The sequence below is a fragment of the Vulpes vulpes genome, chromosome 15 (assembly GCF_048418805.1).
Source record: "Vulpes vulpes isolate BD-2025 chromosome 15, VulVul3, whole genome shotgun sequence".
In the NCBI taxonomy this organism is placed as follows: Eukaryota; Metazoa; Chordata; class Mammalia; order Carnivora; family Canidae; genus Vulpes; species Vulpes vulpes.
Genome location: NC_132794.1, coordinates 113,589,385 through 113,606,211, shown reverse-complemented (window position 1 = coordinate 113,606,211; position 16,827 = coordinate 113,589,385). Strand labels below are relative to the sequence as shown.

The 16,827-nt window shown below is 44.4% G+C and overlaps 1 protein-coding gene across 2 annotated transcripts in view; it reads right to left on the bottom strand.

Annotated features, from left to right (window-relative positions):
- Positions 1-16,827, bottom strand: part of DOCK1 (dedicator of cytokinesis 1) — a 495,561-nt gene that overhangs the window by 167,616 nt on the left and 311,118 nt on the right. For both annotated transcript variants that reach the window (XM_072740395.1, XM_072740396.1), the window contains exons 28-29: positions 15,928-16,029; positions 9,000-9,094 (exon numbers count right to left, since the gene is read on the bottom strand). In XM_072740395.1, the coding sequence (XP_072596496.1) occupies positions 9,000-9,094; positions 15,928-16,029 (197 nt within the window). The remainder of the gene's footprint in view (positions 1-8,999; positions 9,095-15,927; positions 16,030-16,827) is intronic.

Here is a 16,827-nt window from a genome sequence, read left to right as displayed (position 1 = left end):
GGGAGAGAAAGCAGTCACTGAATAAGAAAACATATCTGTAACATGCTTATCTGAAACAAAGTTCTTATCCTGTATGCACAGAAAGTGGGATAAGGCGTAAGTATTCAGGAAAAAAGGGGTTAATATCCAAAATATATATAAAGAATTCATATAACTCAGTCACAAATAACAATCCAGTTATAAAAACAGGCCTTTTTCCAAAGAAGTGACGTTCTTCCAAAGAAGACAAACAAATGGCCAACAGGTATGTGAAAAGATGCTCAACATCGCTCATCATCAGGGAAACACAAATCAAACTACAGTGAAATATCACCTTGCATCTGTTGGAATGGATATTATAAAAAATATAAGAGACAAATACTGGTGAGTTTGTGGTGAGCCTGGGATCTAAATTCATGTCAGTGCGACCCTAATCCCCACACCGTCCTTGCTCCTAAGGCTGGCTCTGCAAGCAGAGGGATTTGCTGAGAAGCTGGAGCACCTGACAGGGCACCTTGGAGGAAACTGCCTCCAGTTCACAGGCGCTTCCTCAGTAAGAGAAAGGTCATTCCCAGCATCTTCAGGGGATGGCCACTAGTGTTTATTGTAAGGGATGCTATCTTTGCTGGGGTCCTACAACAGGGAGGGGTGGCTGAGAAATGTGTCAATAAAGAGAAGATCACCGAAATGAATCACATATATTTCTATTAATGATTTAATATCACTGAAACTCAGTTTTTTCTATCTACAAAATGTGGTTATTATTGACATTTTTGAATTGAATGATTCTTTGAAGGGGGCCATTCTGCACCTAGAAGGATGTTTAGCAGCATCCCTGGTGTCCACGCACTAGATGCCAGCAGCCTTCATTCTCCCAGGAGTGAAGCAACAAATGTGTCTGTACCCTGCCACGTTCTGGGGTGTGGCTGCGGGGAGACAACAAAATCCCCCATGGCTGAGAACCACAAGAAAAGTACCAAGACCATGCCAGCAACTCAGCAGGCATTCAATTGACCTTGGCTGTCTCCTCCTCCTCCCATCCTAGCCTTAGAATAAAAGTTTACCAGCACAGGGTCTTACATTGCACATGATTTCTTCAAAGTCCCAGGAGCGCTGGAGGTAAACATTTAGGACGGCAGGATCTGGAGATTGACCTTAATAAAATGTATTTCCTCCATTTTGTCTTGCGCATCGAGAGAAGTTTCATGCATCAAACAGAGAGCGTACTTGGCTTCATTTCTTATAAAGTGAAGTACGTCCTCCAGGATTAAGTGCCAGCAGACGGCCTCATCAACACCAGCCACGAGCTCGCAGCAAGGTGTGCACCAGCTCTGAGAATTCTTAAACAGACTTTGCCCTTTCAAAACTTTCCTCTGAAGTCAGCTTCCCTAAATGAGAGTCCTGGCTAAGAGCTCTTCATCACTGCCATTCCTTTGAGAGTAGTTTGAGTTTTCATCTCTGAATTAAATAAAGAGGCAATCTGAATAAAACCCAACTGGATAAAAGATCTATGTTACGTGCAATAAATTGGTTATAAATAACCAGGTAAGATCTGGAATTATTTGCTTTAATTTCAGGCCAAGCTTAATTATTAAGCACAGAGCAAAAGCACGCATGCCAGAGAATAACTATATGGAAAATACGAAAATAATTTATGGAAATGCCATAGTATTTAATTTGGTAGCAAAGTATCATGCAGGTGGGGTCCTCTTCCTGCTGGGGGATCCACGGTGCCATTAATAGATTGGAATCCATCTCCGTCTTGAAATCCCATTGCCGAAGATGGCCAACTCAGCCCCAGGGAAACATCTCATGTGTTTCTCCAGGAGACTTGCCAGAAATGTGCTCAGGTCTACACTGGCTTAGCCCAAACAAGGAGGCAGGCATGTGCCTCTGTGTGTGCAAACCGGGGTCTGAGCAGCAAAACATCTCAGGTTAGGCCAATTTCTGTGGAGAGCATCAAGGTTCAAAGACCGACATTATTACATGTGTGAGCTGGGTAAGACGTGGCCATGCTGAGCTCTGGGGAAATTTTCATTCCAGAATATTTTCATTATACTGACTTTGAATTCCAATTTCTTCCCTGCAGAACAATATTTACTTTTTTTTTTCCTGTGGTCCTCAGCAAGTGTGTTGTGACGGTGTTTATGTCAACAGCGCCGTGTACAGTTTCAAAGGGAAAAAATGATTCTTAGGGTGTGCTTAAAATCTTCAAGCCACTGGATATGCAAAACCTCAGTAGGAAACCAGGAAGTTGAAAAAATAAATTAAATTAAAAGTAACAACATCAACTAAAACCCCAGGCTTCAAAGGAAAGAAAAAAAGATGTTGAGGAGAAATAATCCAACAGTCTCTTGAGCCCCAAATGCTTTATATCTGTGCTTTCAACTTGCAAAAAGATTTCAGCTGTGTGCCCTTCCAAGAGAGAGGTGTTTCCTGAAGAGGAGGTTGAGCAGGAAAACAGTCCCCCCAGACTCGACCACGTTCAGCTAGCTGGTGTCTTAACCCCTGAGGCAGATTCCCAGCGAGTGGGGACCTCTCCACCTCTCTTTCTTTTGCCCTAAGGCAAATGGCACATTTGTTCTGCTCTGAGCCCAAGGCACAGTGCTAGCAAGGACAAAAATCCTTCCACGGCAATGGAACCAAACGGCGCTGTCCCTGCAAACAGCCTAGCCTGCAAATTTGCTTTCTGAGCATTATCATGATTTATCCTTAAGAAGCCTGGCATCTCAAAGGTAGAAATACCTTTCTAAGGCTTAAGGCCCTTTCTTGTCCTGACTACACGCCAAATTAATTTTGGCAGAAACATCCATGAGCTTGCCATCTTGGACTCTGATACATCTGATGGATACTGCTCCTGAGTGGGGGAAATGTGCTGTATTTAAACGGAGAGAAATGACTACGTTATAAAAATATGCATGGGAAATTTACCGCACGCAAGGAGCCACATGCGATTATGAGTGTGTGAATATGTTAGGCTGGTGGAAACGTAATGGACTGAGGCAAACGCAACCTGGTCACAAGACTCCTGAATCACAGGGAAGAGAAGGAGGAACGGAAGAGGCCACATTGAAATGCACCGACGCTGTAGCGGACAGAAAACTGATGAAAAACGCAGACTGTATAAGCATCAGCCTGGACTGTCCTGGGACAGGCCATGATCAAAAACATGACCTAGACCCATCAAAAAAGTAGCAACGATGATCTCAAAAATTCCGAGTAGAGACACAGTTTCAGGGTTTCTAAGGACAAATAGAAGATTAACTTGATTCCAGGTAAAATAAAACCAGGCCATCATTTCTGACCGATGGTCTTCAATGTTTAAATGGTCAACAATTAGACAAGACTATATTTGGCAAGTCAGCAAAATCCTCTGTATTTGATAAGCTAGTCTTTCAGACAGGTCCAATTATGACCGGGCTCTGGTACGGCCAATATATGCCAACTGGCAACATCCTAAGCATTTCAAACTTGAAATGATAATCTCTTCCATTTACTGTGGGCAGAATTTTGAGTTCTCATCTGATTCCTTAACTGTGATATTCTCTGGCTTGATGTGTCATTTAAGGATCTACATCATAAATTGTCAGTCTCCCCTGACAAATTGCAAGGAACTCTTTTATCACCGAGTGACGACTTTGCAGCCCATTATATTTTCCTTTTTGCTTTGTCTTCCAGGCAGTTTCGCGTCTCTTGGCTTCTAGAGAGTTTCATGTTTTCTCTATGGTTTTCCATGCTCTATTCTATTTTCAGGGTCTACAAACCTTTCCTTGTAAAACAGACCAAGTCTCATATGAAAGGATGTAGGATATAAACCACAAATCACAAAGAGGCCCCAGCTTAATGTGTAAGAAAGCAAGAAACGCAAGATACCAAATCAGTGATAATACAGAGGAACACTTAAAAATGATGCATCATCACTATTTATGACCTAAGCTATGAATGACCTGGGGGTCAAAATGTTGGTTTCATTTATTTTTTATCCTGAGAGAGGGACACAAGCAACAAGGCCTAGTGAGAATCCAAATCGGGGTAGTTGAATTTCTTTTGTAAATTCAGTTGCAAGATTGACTGAATGGTTGACAAATGTGGAAAGGGTTTTGTTACATGTTATACACATTATATGAGTTAGAAAGTCTAAATTTTCAAAATCTGAAAATTAAACTCACCACTGCCCTTTTTTTCCACCCCGGGTGGACTATAGAAATGCCTTTCCCAAGTGAAATTATGGCAGTTTACAACAAATGCTTTCTTCAAGGTGAAAAAGGAATTCCGTCAAACCCATGAGTACATTCATTGCCTCCGAGAACACTCCCACGCCTTAAAATTCTAGCTTGGGATTTTTAGTGTACAAACACACTCCTGGGATGAATTGAAGTCCTAAGACTAAAAGAGAGAGACACAGAAACTCAAACAAGTGGTCACCCTTCTCCTAACAACCAAAGAGAACTCTATGATAGCCACACAGCATGAGTCCTCAATATTAGACTCTGCTGTGCACACCACGAAGAATAAATCCAAAAAGGTTGGCTAATATGAGCTCAAGGATGGATACCAGTACTTAAAGGCTAACAGAGAAGGTCTCTGCTTCCAATATAGCCTCAGATCTTACATGGAGACTTAGCCTTTCCTTGCCTCGGGGAAGATTATAAAGCACTTCTGGATGATAACACGGAAGCACACTTCTACTATATCTGAACCGTGCTTATCTTAAATGTCATCTTACCATCTGGCACTGTCATATCTGAGAGCAGAGCTGTAATGTCAGGCCATCACCAGTCAGTTGCTGTTCTGAACACAGCAATCAAGTAACTCCTGTCCTTGGGACTTTCACTGGATCTTAGAACTTTGATTCCCGATTTACAAGTGGTTGCTCTAGAACTGATGGGCACCATCTTTAATTACATTTGACAAGCCCCATGTCTACATTTGCAGACACAAAGCTGAACAAGCACACAAACATTTAAGAGACCGCAGGGGCTGAGTCTGTCAATTTCTAAGCTGTGGATGGTAAAACTGCACGTCCAGCTGTGCCATTAAAACATAAATACAGAACTGCGGGAGCTTCTGGGAATCACTGCTTATCCTATGGATGCAAGGAGGTCTCTGACACATGCCAGGAAGAGGAAGAGCATGGAAGTCTGGCAACGGAGAAGGTATTGAGCTGTCAAATTACAGGTTTGTTAAAAAGACAAATATAGGGGATCCCTGGGTGGCTCAGCAGTTTAGTGCCTGCCTTTGGCCCAGGGTGTGACCCTGGAGACCCGGGATCAAGTCCAACGTCGGGCTCCCTGCATGGAGCCTGCATATCCCTCTGCCTCTGTCTCTGCCCCTCCTCCCTCTCTGTGTCTGTGTCTATCATGAATAAATAAATAAAATCTTTAAAGAAAAAGACAAACATAGATAACATCACAGAAACAATGCTATGTGGTATCTATGTAATTTCTACAGGGAATTATTTTATTTCAATATTAGTGAGCTTTGGTTCTTCTAGAAGTTTACAGCAGCAAAATTCCATGAATTTCGGCAATAAATGATATCCTCTTTAGCAGCATAAACTTTCCACGGGGAAGAAAGCTAGGTAAGAACATTTTGACTTCTGTGCTTAACATCCACTCGGATAAGTAACAAATCTCTCAGGAAAGGTACACTTGAAAGGACACCAGGGTTAAATACAACAACATACTCTTTGAAAAGCAGAAGACACATGCAAGGAAGCAGGATGCTTTAGAGAGTGGCTCTGGATTTAAAAACTGGCCCTGTCACTTGCCAGCCCTGTATCTTTGGGCAAGTTACTAAACCTCCACACTTTAATTTCCCCATCTGTAAAATGGGCATAAAACCCCAGCTGTCTCAGAGTGCTGCTGTGGGAATCACAGGCACGATTACTGCACTCTCCCCACGACAGCGCCGAGCACAGAAAGCGCGCCAAATGCTCATCTGCAGTCCTAGGAGGCAAACACATAACACATCACAAAGAATGACTGGATTCAATGAACAAGGAAATAAAATCTTCGTTCTGAGCCTGGCAGTTAAGCAAGAACATTAAAGAAAAGTGAAGAGTCACTAACCTAGATGCCTTGAGATAGCTTGAGGTTTTAGCTAGTTGCTGGTGCACAGGTAATACCTTTTCCTGCCAAACCCAACTGATGTGGCTTCTAAAAACCAGTATTATTTACTCAAGAGAGGGGACAGCATTCGGGGGCAGTGGGATTCCAGAGTGAAGACTACAGTCACTGCTGCCCGAACTTGGGCGTCCACGCCTCCTTTGTGGCTTCCTCCTCTGCTACCCACATTGGCTTGGGGACCTGTTCCTACGGGATGTGGCAAGTGCGATGGGAACCCAGAGGGGTCTGAGCCTCACACAGCCAGAATCTCTGCAAATCAAAGGGCTTTGGCTTGGTACCAACAAGCTCCAATGCACACGTCCACGTACACACACGCACACACAAGTATACACATACGCACACAAACGCTGCTCATCTTAGAAAGCTCTGCCAGAAGCAGCAGTATCAGCAGGATGGCTCGGCCTCAGAGTACTAGGATTTTAGATTAGATGGCTCCGTACTACATTTTATGTACAACATAAAATAAACCATAGGGATTTTATATTCAGAGTCTGTCCCTTATCAAGCTGTCTCTTGAAACTGCAGCCTCCGTGTACCCTGAGCAACAGAACAGGATGGACTCCCCGCTCCAGACTTGAATTCTATTATCACCTACACCAGACTTTATCCTCAGAAGTGGCCATCAGATCCCTTGCTAGAAGGACACAGCAGACTGTGGCTTCTCCCTCGTAGATGGCTCCTTGCCCCCAAAACTCTCCTCTCTATGGCGAGATGCAAAGGCTTGGGTCCCAGATGCCACCACACATCTACAACTCTGTCCTGCATCCGGGTGCTATAGATGTGCACTAGTGAGTAGGGACACAGGGACAAGGCTGGCTTGATGTGCAGGGAACACGCAGTTCTGGAGACCACAGGTCAAGCTACCTTCTCACTGTAGAAACAGTGGAACACATCAGGAGAAGCTGGATCAAATATCCAGAGAAGGAGACTCTGAGCACGGTGCTCCACACTTTGAGCCAAAGGCCATGTGGCTTTCACCTCCATGTGGTTCTGAAGTGATGCTCAGATAGTTCACAGAATAGAAGGAAGAGGGAAGGAAGCAATCATCGTGTGAGAACTGAAAACAGACACTCACTCATTATAAAATAGCATAAATCAATAGTGGGGCTGTGCCTTCCTTCACAGTTTACCCCATGGGAACCCGGGGATCAGAGGCATGAGTCCAACAACTTGAAGTGTGAATCACATATGACCTTTGAGGGAGCAGCACCCCACTGCCCCATCCCAGGGGTGTGGAATGGATAGGCTGGGTACCAGGCCATGGCTACTCCGTCAGAGAGATGCAGGTCAAGTTCACATGTGGCGTCACAAGGCAGAGAACAGACTCCACACCCACCACCTCCCACACTCTGCACCAGGCCTGCCTTTCACTCTGGTCAGCATTACAACCAGCTCTGTGGCTTCCTTAATGACGTGGCAAGCCATCGTTTGCTGCATCAGGGACGATGCGAATCAAAACTATAATGAGACACACTACACATCGATCACCAGGGCTAAAATGCAAAATAGTGGTCATGGCAAATTCCGGCGTGGATGCAGAAAAACTGGATCACTGTCACCTTGCTAGTGAGAGTGTAAGATGGTACAGCCACAGTCTGGCAGTTTCTAAAAACCTAAAAATGTAGAGAGCATACAACCCTGCATACCTACCCCAGGGCACTCATGCCAAAGAAAGGAACTTATTATGTTCACAAAAAAACTCTATATGCGAATGTTCACGGCAGCTTTATTTCTAATAGCCCCAAACTGGAAAGAGCCCAGATGTCCTTCAGCAGGTGAATAGTTAGACCAGCTGTGATACATCCATACCATGGAATGCCTCTCAGCCTCTCAGTAATCAAAAGGAGCAAACTACTGATACTTCCGACAACCTGAATGAATCTCCAGGGAATTCAGCAGCGTGAAAAAAGCCAACCCTAAAATGTTATCTTTGATGTGATGCATAATACATCGCATTTGAAATGACAAAAATTTTAGAAGTGGAGAAAAAATTAGTGCATGCCCAGGTTTAGAGAGGGGAGAGGTGGAGGGGCAAGGAGGCGGTGCTATAGATGGGCTACAACAGGGGCCCTTGTGGTGGCGGGGTCCAGAAGCAACGCCACGGACAAGCACAATTACAACAGGAAGATCTGGGTAACATCTGTGAATTCCATCAATGCCGAGCCCCTGGGTGCAGAACGGTGTTCTAGTTTTGCAAAACGTTGCCACTAAAGGAACCTGGGTAAAGTGTATACAGATCTCTCTGTATTTCTTTTTATAACCGCAATGCCTATGAATCTACAATTATCTCCATAAAAAAATGCAATAAGAAAGAAGGAAAAAAAAATTAAAAAGGAGGTCAATGGGAATTTCTTCCAGGAATCATATGCAATTGAGAACAGATGATCATTGTTGGTGCTTTCAGAAATTATAAAACACAAGCCCTGGAAAGTTACCCAACACCCTACACAGGGAAAGGATAAACAAGGCACAAGATTAATATTTAATAAGTATGAAGAAAATGCTCACTTTTTAAAGCTGAAATAGGACAAATGCAAACACCATTCAAGAACCTAGACAGAGTGAATAACACTTGGGCTAATAAACACATGTGGTTACAACAAGATGGCACATTGATGGCAAACTGTCCCCTTGTCAGAGGATGCCCCGGACCTACGCTAAGGGGGGCTTGGGCTCAGCTCTGTATCTCTCCAGGATGCAAAGCCCTGCGCCCGCGTAAGGAAACCACCCAATCTCCAGGTCTGTTTCTCCCAATAACTGTTTGCATCACAGAGTGGGGAGGATGTGTTCGCTATCGGAGAGCCCCCATGGTATCCAGGCAACACCACTGTTCCCACCAGGCATGAATCAGACGCCTTGTAAAAAGGTGGGAGCTTTTCTCCCTCTACTCACTTATTCTGCATCATGTTCATTATCACCCAGTCGAAAGGGTAGACGTTCTTCCCAATGAGGTTCTTAAACATGATGAATGTTTCCATCAGGAAATCCTGAAATAAAAAAAGAGAACATTGCAACAGCCCACCAAGAGAGGGAGAAAACCAATCCCCTCTTGAGTAATTACAAAAAAAATGACCTCTTTTTTTTTTTGTTAAGCTGAATGAAAACATTCTAAAAAGTAATGAAGATATATCACAGGAGCTTTTTTTTCTTCCCGTTTGTCAGAGCACCTCCTGTTTGTGATAGCTTTCTCAGGGATATATTCAGAAACAGTACCTGGGTAGGTCTCTGTAATAGCCATCATAGATCTCCAGGTTACAAATGTGCGTTCTTTCTGCTGATAGGAAAAGGTACTTTTTGCGCACATAACATGTAAGGTTTACTCTAAATACATTTTTCATTATGAGCAGGGCCCATCAAGCTATCAAGTATTAATAGCCATTCCTTTTTCTTATGTAATTGAGAAATGGCAAAAAAAAAAAAAAAAAAAAAAAAAAGGATTCAAGTGGGAGCTCCTGACCATCAGCACCAGGTCAGTTCACCAAACCCAACTGAGCCTGTGGTCGTGTGGCCACTTTCACAGGGCAGCTCCGACCCCATGAACTACTCAGTTATGCCTGTGCCACCTTGGACATGACCCACTGTACTCCATGGTAATCCTCCGCTGTGCTACCCTGCTTCCACGTTGATAACTCTGCTCGAGGCCTCAGGAAGAGGTACCCTGGTTCCTAGGGGCTCCAGCCTCTGCCTGGCAAAATTAGGAGAATTTCTTCAACTTGATGGCTTGGCACTTGCTCTGAGCTGACCAGGACAAAATCAGCGATTATCCTGAAAAGCACACCTCCCCGGTAGCCCACACGCTCCCTCAAGTTGTGCGGTAGGCAGGGGAAAAGCACCAGGGACTCCACTTAGAAAAATGAGGCCGTGGCCAGAGGTTGCCAAATGAGTGGATATTTCTCATTTCTTTAATCTATGGAATCATAATTAGGTGCAATGGCTGTGAAGCCCAAGGTGGCAGTCAGAATTTAAGCAGCCAAGGAAGCAACTCCCAGCAAAGTCCTAAACAAGCGCTTCTTGCAAAAAGGAGCAAGTTAAACTCAGTGGCATCAATAAGCTGAGGTGCCAAGGGAAATACTTCCTTGGCAACCTTACCAGCAGCGCCACGTCCTGGCAGGTCATGCCTACTGTGTGCGCCCTCCCATGAATAAAACCTCAGGGAGCAACGGTGACCCGCTTTTTACAACAGATGCTCCCAGGCGAGACGAGAATCAGGACCGGGACCTCTTCAAGAGGGAGGAGTCCGCCCCGTGTCCTCCAGACTCTGCTCGCCAGTGCTGTGACCGCCAAGCCTCGAGTTCACACCAGGCAGGAGTGCTCCGGGCCCCAGACACGACGAACAGGGTCTCTCTCCCCAGGCTAATAACTGCAATTCATATTTCCCCACTTAGGTTTTCCCACTTTGTCAAGAGTTTCACATTTTAATGACCAGGTTGCATATTTGGCCGGCTGAGTGCCATAATTTGGCCACATCTCTATTTGCATGAAATTGCTGGCTTTCTTGCTGATCACTCCTCAAAGCCTAATAATTGAGATACAGGGTCTGGGTTTTATTATTCTGGAAGAGAAGCATATTTTCCCAACTCCCTGATTTTTTTTTTTTTTCTAGGAAACACAGTCCCATCCTTCATTAGTATGGCTCAGCTGTTAAATTTCAGTACTTTGCTGATCAGACAAAATGTTGCATATTGTGGAAGATGAGGTTTTGCAAGGCGTCCTTGTCCGTCTGCATAATTTGCTAGCCAAGCCGATGGCTCCTGCCACGGCCGATGAGGCTTAGCAGACTATTACCCTGGGATCTCCAAGTCAACAAGGGGACACAGAGGACTAATACGAGATATTCTGGGAAAATGTCATCCTTCAGTGAGAATCCATTTCTGCTGTATTTTTCTGTTTGATTATTCACAGGATGCCCCATATAATAAGTGGGCAGCTCTAACAATAGCCATCAATCCATAGGCACAATCTTCTTGTCACGAATCCATCTGCTTCTGTCCACCCCCATCCCCATCCACCTGAATTGAGGTCATCCTCTCTTACCTGAACTGTCAACGGGGAATCCCAGCCTATCTGCCCATGTCCACTCTTGTCCCTCGCAATCCTCCACCCGTGACCCAGAACGGTCTTCTCAAACTCAAATCTGGTCAAGGCACTGACACTTCCCAATCTCCCATTTAACCTATATCTCCAGGGACTTTCTGATATTTCTTAGACTAAAGACAAAGTGTCTTGACATCAGAAGAAAATCCTGCTAAGCAGAAAGAGTAAGTGTTTCAGACAAGGACCCTCAATAGATGCTAAATTCATCAGATAAAGACTGGTCAGGGGATTGGACATTTGCCAACGTTCTATGGGTGCCTAAGCATCAGCCGAAGATTACATGATAGTTGTGAAGGGGCACATATCTTCACAGTGGGGAGCTCAGGCTGGTACCCACTCTCAACCACGCAACGAAACTTACGGTCAGCAATGGTCAGCTCGGCATTCCCACCCACCTAACGGGCATGACGGGTAGCATTTAACATCAGCTTTGAAGCTCTCCTGCCAAAACGATGAACTTGAATTTTAGGCCAACCTTCCAGTTTGCAGGACATGTGGAGGGACAGGGGAACACGCTGAAAGCCATTACAAAGCAGCACAAAGAAAGACAAGACAAGGTGAGGGATTATTCTAGAAAAAAAGAGAAATAAAGGAGGCGCAGCCAAATGCAATGAGTGAATCTGGACTGGATCCTGATTTGAGGAGGCCCCTAATGAAAGACCAGAAAGAATGGGAAAAATTAAGAAAATCAGAGTATGGAAAAAAGAAATAAAATAAAATAATAAAATAAAATAAAATAAAATAAAATAAAATAAAATAAAATAAAATGACAATACAAAGAAAATACAAAGAAAATAAAGAAAATCAGAGTATGGACACTATGTATTTTATGTTCTGAAAAGACAATGAGGCCCCTGGGGATGCTCTTGATTCTTGAGAGGGGTCGGCTGAGACACTAGTGGAGAGGCACGTTTCTCACACACTTAACAAGGTTTGGCTGCTTAGTTAGTGAAACAGAAGAGACACAGAAGGGGCAGGTATGGCGAAGCGCTTGCAACTGGTGGATTGGGCTGTTAGGAATAGTAGTTTTCACTGTACTATTCTTTCAGGTTCTCTGTATGTTTGAAGTTTTTCATCACAAATAGGGGAAAGAGTACGAGTAAAATTGGGGGAATGCAAACGAGAACCATGGACCATATCAATGTTGGCATGCTGTTCTGAGTCTGTGCTATAGTTCTGCGCGATGTTACTACTGGGGAAACTGGGTACAGTATTACTTTTTACAGCCACATGTGATTCCAAAATTACCTCTACAGTTGACTCAAAAAAATAAATGCTTGAAAAATAGTTTTAAAAGAATGAGGAGCAAACAAATGATGTAGAAAGTTGAAAGCAAGCAAAGAACAGAGTTTCTCAGCATGGCGCCTGGGGTCCTGTGTGCTTTGATGATCCTGTCCAGGCTCATCCCATCCCTGGTACACTGGCTGCCGCCTCCTGCACAGGTTCCTATACATGACATGCCCTCCTCCCCCCTACATGGCTCTTTCTTCTATTCCTCAATATCCCACAATCCTCTCCTTTGCAAAGGCTTCACAACTAGCTGACTCCGTCTAATCTGACTACTTTATAAGAACCATGCCTTTGCAGCAGGGATAATGGGGGTTAGTTGGAAGGAACCCCTGATTAACCGTGACGTTCTCTACCAGACTATAGCACCACGAGGGCAGGACTTGTCTGCTTTGCCCACTACTTCCTCCACTAAGCTAAAATAAAGGTTGTGTTCAATAAATAACTATTGACTGAATTCACTAAGAAAAGATTGTTTTCACCTGGTGAAGAGTATCTTTGCTATAACTTCATTTAAAGGAAATGGTCACAAGAAATAAGAAATGTGTTTATCACAGGGCTCCTCCTCCCACTCAGGATGCTGCAAGTCAACCTGCAGCGGCTACTTCATATGGAGCTCAAGGCTCACCCACGAGCAGAGCATTTCATAGGCCTGGATGGTCACCTGACATCCTTGCTTTCCTGACCCCCATGAGCACCTTTGCTCATCACTACCCAGCTGGGAGATGTCAGGACCACCTCCGTAGAGGCTGGTGGCCTAGTGCCACAGACCAGGTAAGGAGGAATGAGCAAAGGGCGCGCATCTGCCTGGTGAGACCAGGGCAGATATCAGGTCAAGGTCATCAGAAGGGGTGGGACTGACACTGAATGAAGGCAAGAGGGTGTTCTAGATGGAGGAACCTGCTTGCTCATAAGCCTGTCAATTTGGCTTCCCGAGGTTAGAATCTAGAAGTGGAGAGGCCACCAGGACAGGTGAGGCTGCTTGGAGACACACGATCAGCCGTGAGTCCATGGTGGAGGCAAAAGGCCCACAGCCCTCGGGTTCTGCGTTCACTCAACATTGAACCAGCAAGCATTACTTCTACCTGCATCATCCTTGGATACAGCACTGTTCATTCAGTCACTCGACAAACATTTCTGAAGGGCCACCTAGTGGCAATTTAAGACAAGTGGCAAGACAGCTCTGTTCCCCAGACGGTCCAGGGCACTGCCCATCACCTCCAATCTTATTATGGAGACTGAGCAAGTTCTCTACTTATGTTCCTGATGTTGATATTGGGCACATGACAGCTAGCAGCCCATCCTACAGCTCAGCATCTCCACTGCAGAAGAACGTAAAGGTCTCGCAAGGCACCCAACGCTAAAGAAATGGGTCTGTCCTGAGTGTCTGGAACCCTACGTGTCCATTCTTGTTCGTTTCTGGGTTACTCATTTTGCCTCACACAGTGCTCCATCCTCTCTCCCTGTCCTGGGGTCTAAGGGGCCATCTGAGAGACTAAGAGTAACAGCTCTGAGGCATACGACTTTGGTGCTGATAGTAACTGCGGTTTTCGATGGGAATCGCTCATCCAGCCAACCAAAGGCTAAATCAGAAAACCTGGAGCGGCACTTGTTACAAAGAAATAGTCCTGAGAAAACAGTCGAGGCTATTTTCATATTGCAGTACTAACTAACTTTCAATTATTTAACATAAAATGATCTATCATTTTTGTAAATGCTTGTCAGAGTAGAAAAATAGTCCAATACTTTCTGTGTAGAGTTAATGGATAGGAACACATTTTACAAAGGTTCTGACAGATTAACAACAATAAAAAGGGCCTACAATCCTTGCGATATGAATTTGTGATATCCAAACCACAAATGCCATTTTAAAACGGAAATCAAATCGTCTGCAAATAATTGATTTTCTGAACTGCTGTGTGTAAAGAAAAAAAAAATCCCTCGGGAAATCAGGACCACAACATGTAGTAAGTATCTGATCATCTGCTCCGTGCAAGGAGAGAGGGCACAAGACTTGGACTTCAGCAAATTATAGTCATTTTTAAAATCCATTCCGTAGAATCACTTTTCACAATGCACTGAAGCTTCCCTACCAATGGCACCTCTTAATGGTTCCGATGAAATATTTTTCAGTTTGCATGTGTGGATTTGGATCCTAGGACTATTCTGATAAAGGGCAAATGATTAATGGGATCCCTAAGTATACCCTCCATCATGATGGGTAATGCTTCTCAGTCTGAGAACTGTATTATTCAGCCTGGAATGCTATTTAGGAAATTGTTCATATAGGTTCAGCTACAGCCCTCCTTACACTGACCCCAACAGGGCGGGGGGATACAGTTAAGATTCACTGGCTGCATGGGACGTTCCACGTATCAAATATGATTTCACTGTGCCATGACTGCTGAGGGATGACAGGACACAAATATAATGCAGATCATGTACCTGAGCGTATACCTCCTTTAAGCTGCACGTCCGTGTTTTTGAAAAGAAGTCAACACCCGGAGACACAAATACATTATACGTTCTTGCTCCTTCACTTTCGTTTAAGGAAAACTGCTATGATTTGAAGGTGTAGATCCATTTTTGTCTCCTTAGAAATTTAAATACATGCATGCGTGCACACACACTTGGGGTGGCAACACGAAGAAGGCCATATCTTATTAGAAATGATCCTTTGAAAAACAACCACTAAATGTATCCTTCTTCGCCTCCCTTAGTAAGGTAAATACAATGATGTGAAGTGTAACCAACCTTGTTCTGGAAACACTAGTAGCATCTGCTGGATCCCACAGGAAACTAGGGAGTCTCAGAAATGAAATCTGTGCCACTTTACTCCAGAGATTAGGTTCACATCTAACCGAGAGCTCTGCCAACAAGGGTGGTCGTAGCTTTGCGGAAGACATCTGCCGTATGGCCGTGGGATTTCAGGTCATTAGGGAGGTGGTTCCAAAGCACTCACTTCCCCTCTATTATGCTTCTCCTAATTAAGCTGTAACACAGTTGTATTGAGGATGACTGGAGAATTATTTGGAGAAACGCTGATGAGCCCCCATGATTAGAGCTAATTAATACCAGAGTATAATTTAAAGCTGAAAAGACTCTGGTTTCTGCTACTGAGAAGTCAATCAATAAGTGAACAGGAGTTACTAGATGATTCTCCGTGGGTAGCATCTCCACATCTCCAGTGATTCCATAGCATAAGGAAGCTCTTTCTGGGCTTACATGCTGAGTCACTCCCTAGCTCAGCATTAGGAACAAGTCCGTGTGTTGGGATCCGCATCTTCTAAGAAATATGGACTCTCTGCCAGATGGGTTATCAAACCAATTAGAGCCAAGTCCTCATGCAAAATCACACTTGAAATACTGATGTCAATGTTTTGCCTAAAATGCTGGCCCCCAAACACAGTCATATGAGAAGGGCCAAAGTTACACTCACCACAACATCGGTCCTCATTTTCCCAAAAGTCTTGATCAAATGGGCGTAATGATAATCTTCCATTTGTCGTAAAATAGCTGTCATACAAGCCACAAAGTTTCCCTGTAAAGGAATCAAAGAACAATGAGATGGGAAGAGAACACCACTTATAGGAAAAGTTGCTATCAACTAAGAGTCTGGTGTTGAAACGGTCAAGGAGAAGCAATGGACTGTGGGCAGGGGGCCTGTGATCTCTGGCACCCCCACTGGCTGGCCAGCATGAGAGGACCAGTCTTTTCCACCTCATGATCTTGAGTTTTGCTCTATCTCCTTGTCTCTGCCTTAAATGTTTCCTGACACATGGTTGTCCAGCCTGGAAAAACAAGCTATAAATATTTTTGCATTAAATATGCAAAAATTAAAGACAAGATTGAAACCACTGACACTCATGTCTTGTCCTCCATGGGAAGTTGCTCTCTTATTACCAGGCGAGATGTGTGTGCAGCCCTTCCTCTTGGGCCGTGGCAAAGAGAGGCCTTTTATTTCTCAAAATCTGCCTGTGTCCCCCTTGGCCAATTTGGAGGCAATCACCACCGATTCCACAATGAGTTATGGTCCAATTCTTTTCCACAAGAAGAATGTGAGGAGGCATGCAGGCTCATCAGAATGTAAAGTGGGAGAGAGGAGAGTTTCTCCTAGCAGACAGAGCAGGGAGGGAAAACAGAAACCACCAAACAGAATCAAGACATGGAGAAAATAACAGGCCAATGCAGCTAACGAAGAGGCAGCCAGTATGTGTGCGGCTATGGGTGTGCACATGCAGGTGTGTGTGTGTTTGTGTGTGTGTGTACACGTGCGCTGAAGGGTAGGAGGAAGCCCAAGTGGTCCTGTTGCCACTGACTGCAACTGATCCCTTCTGTG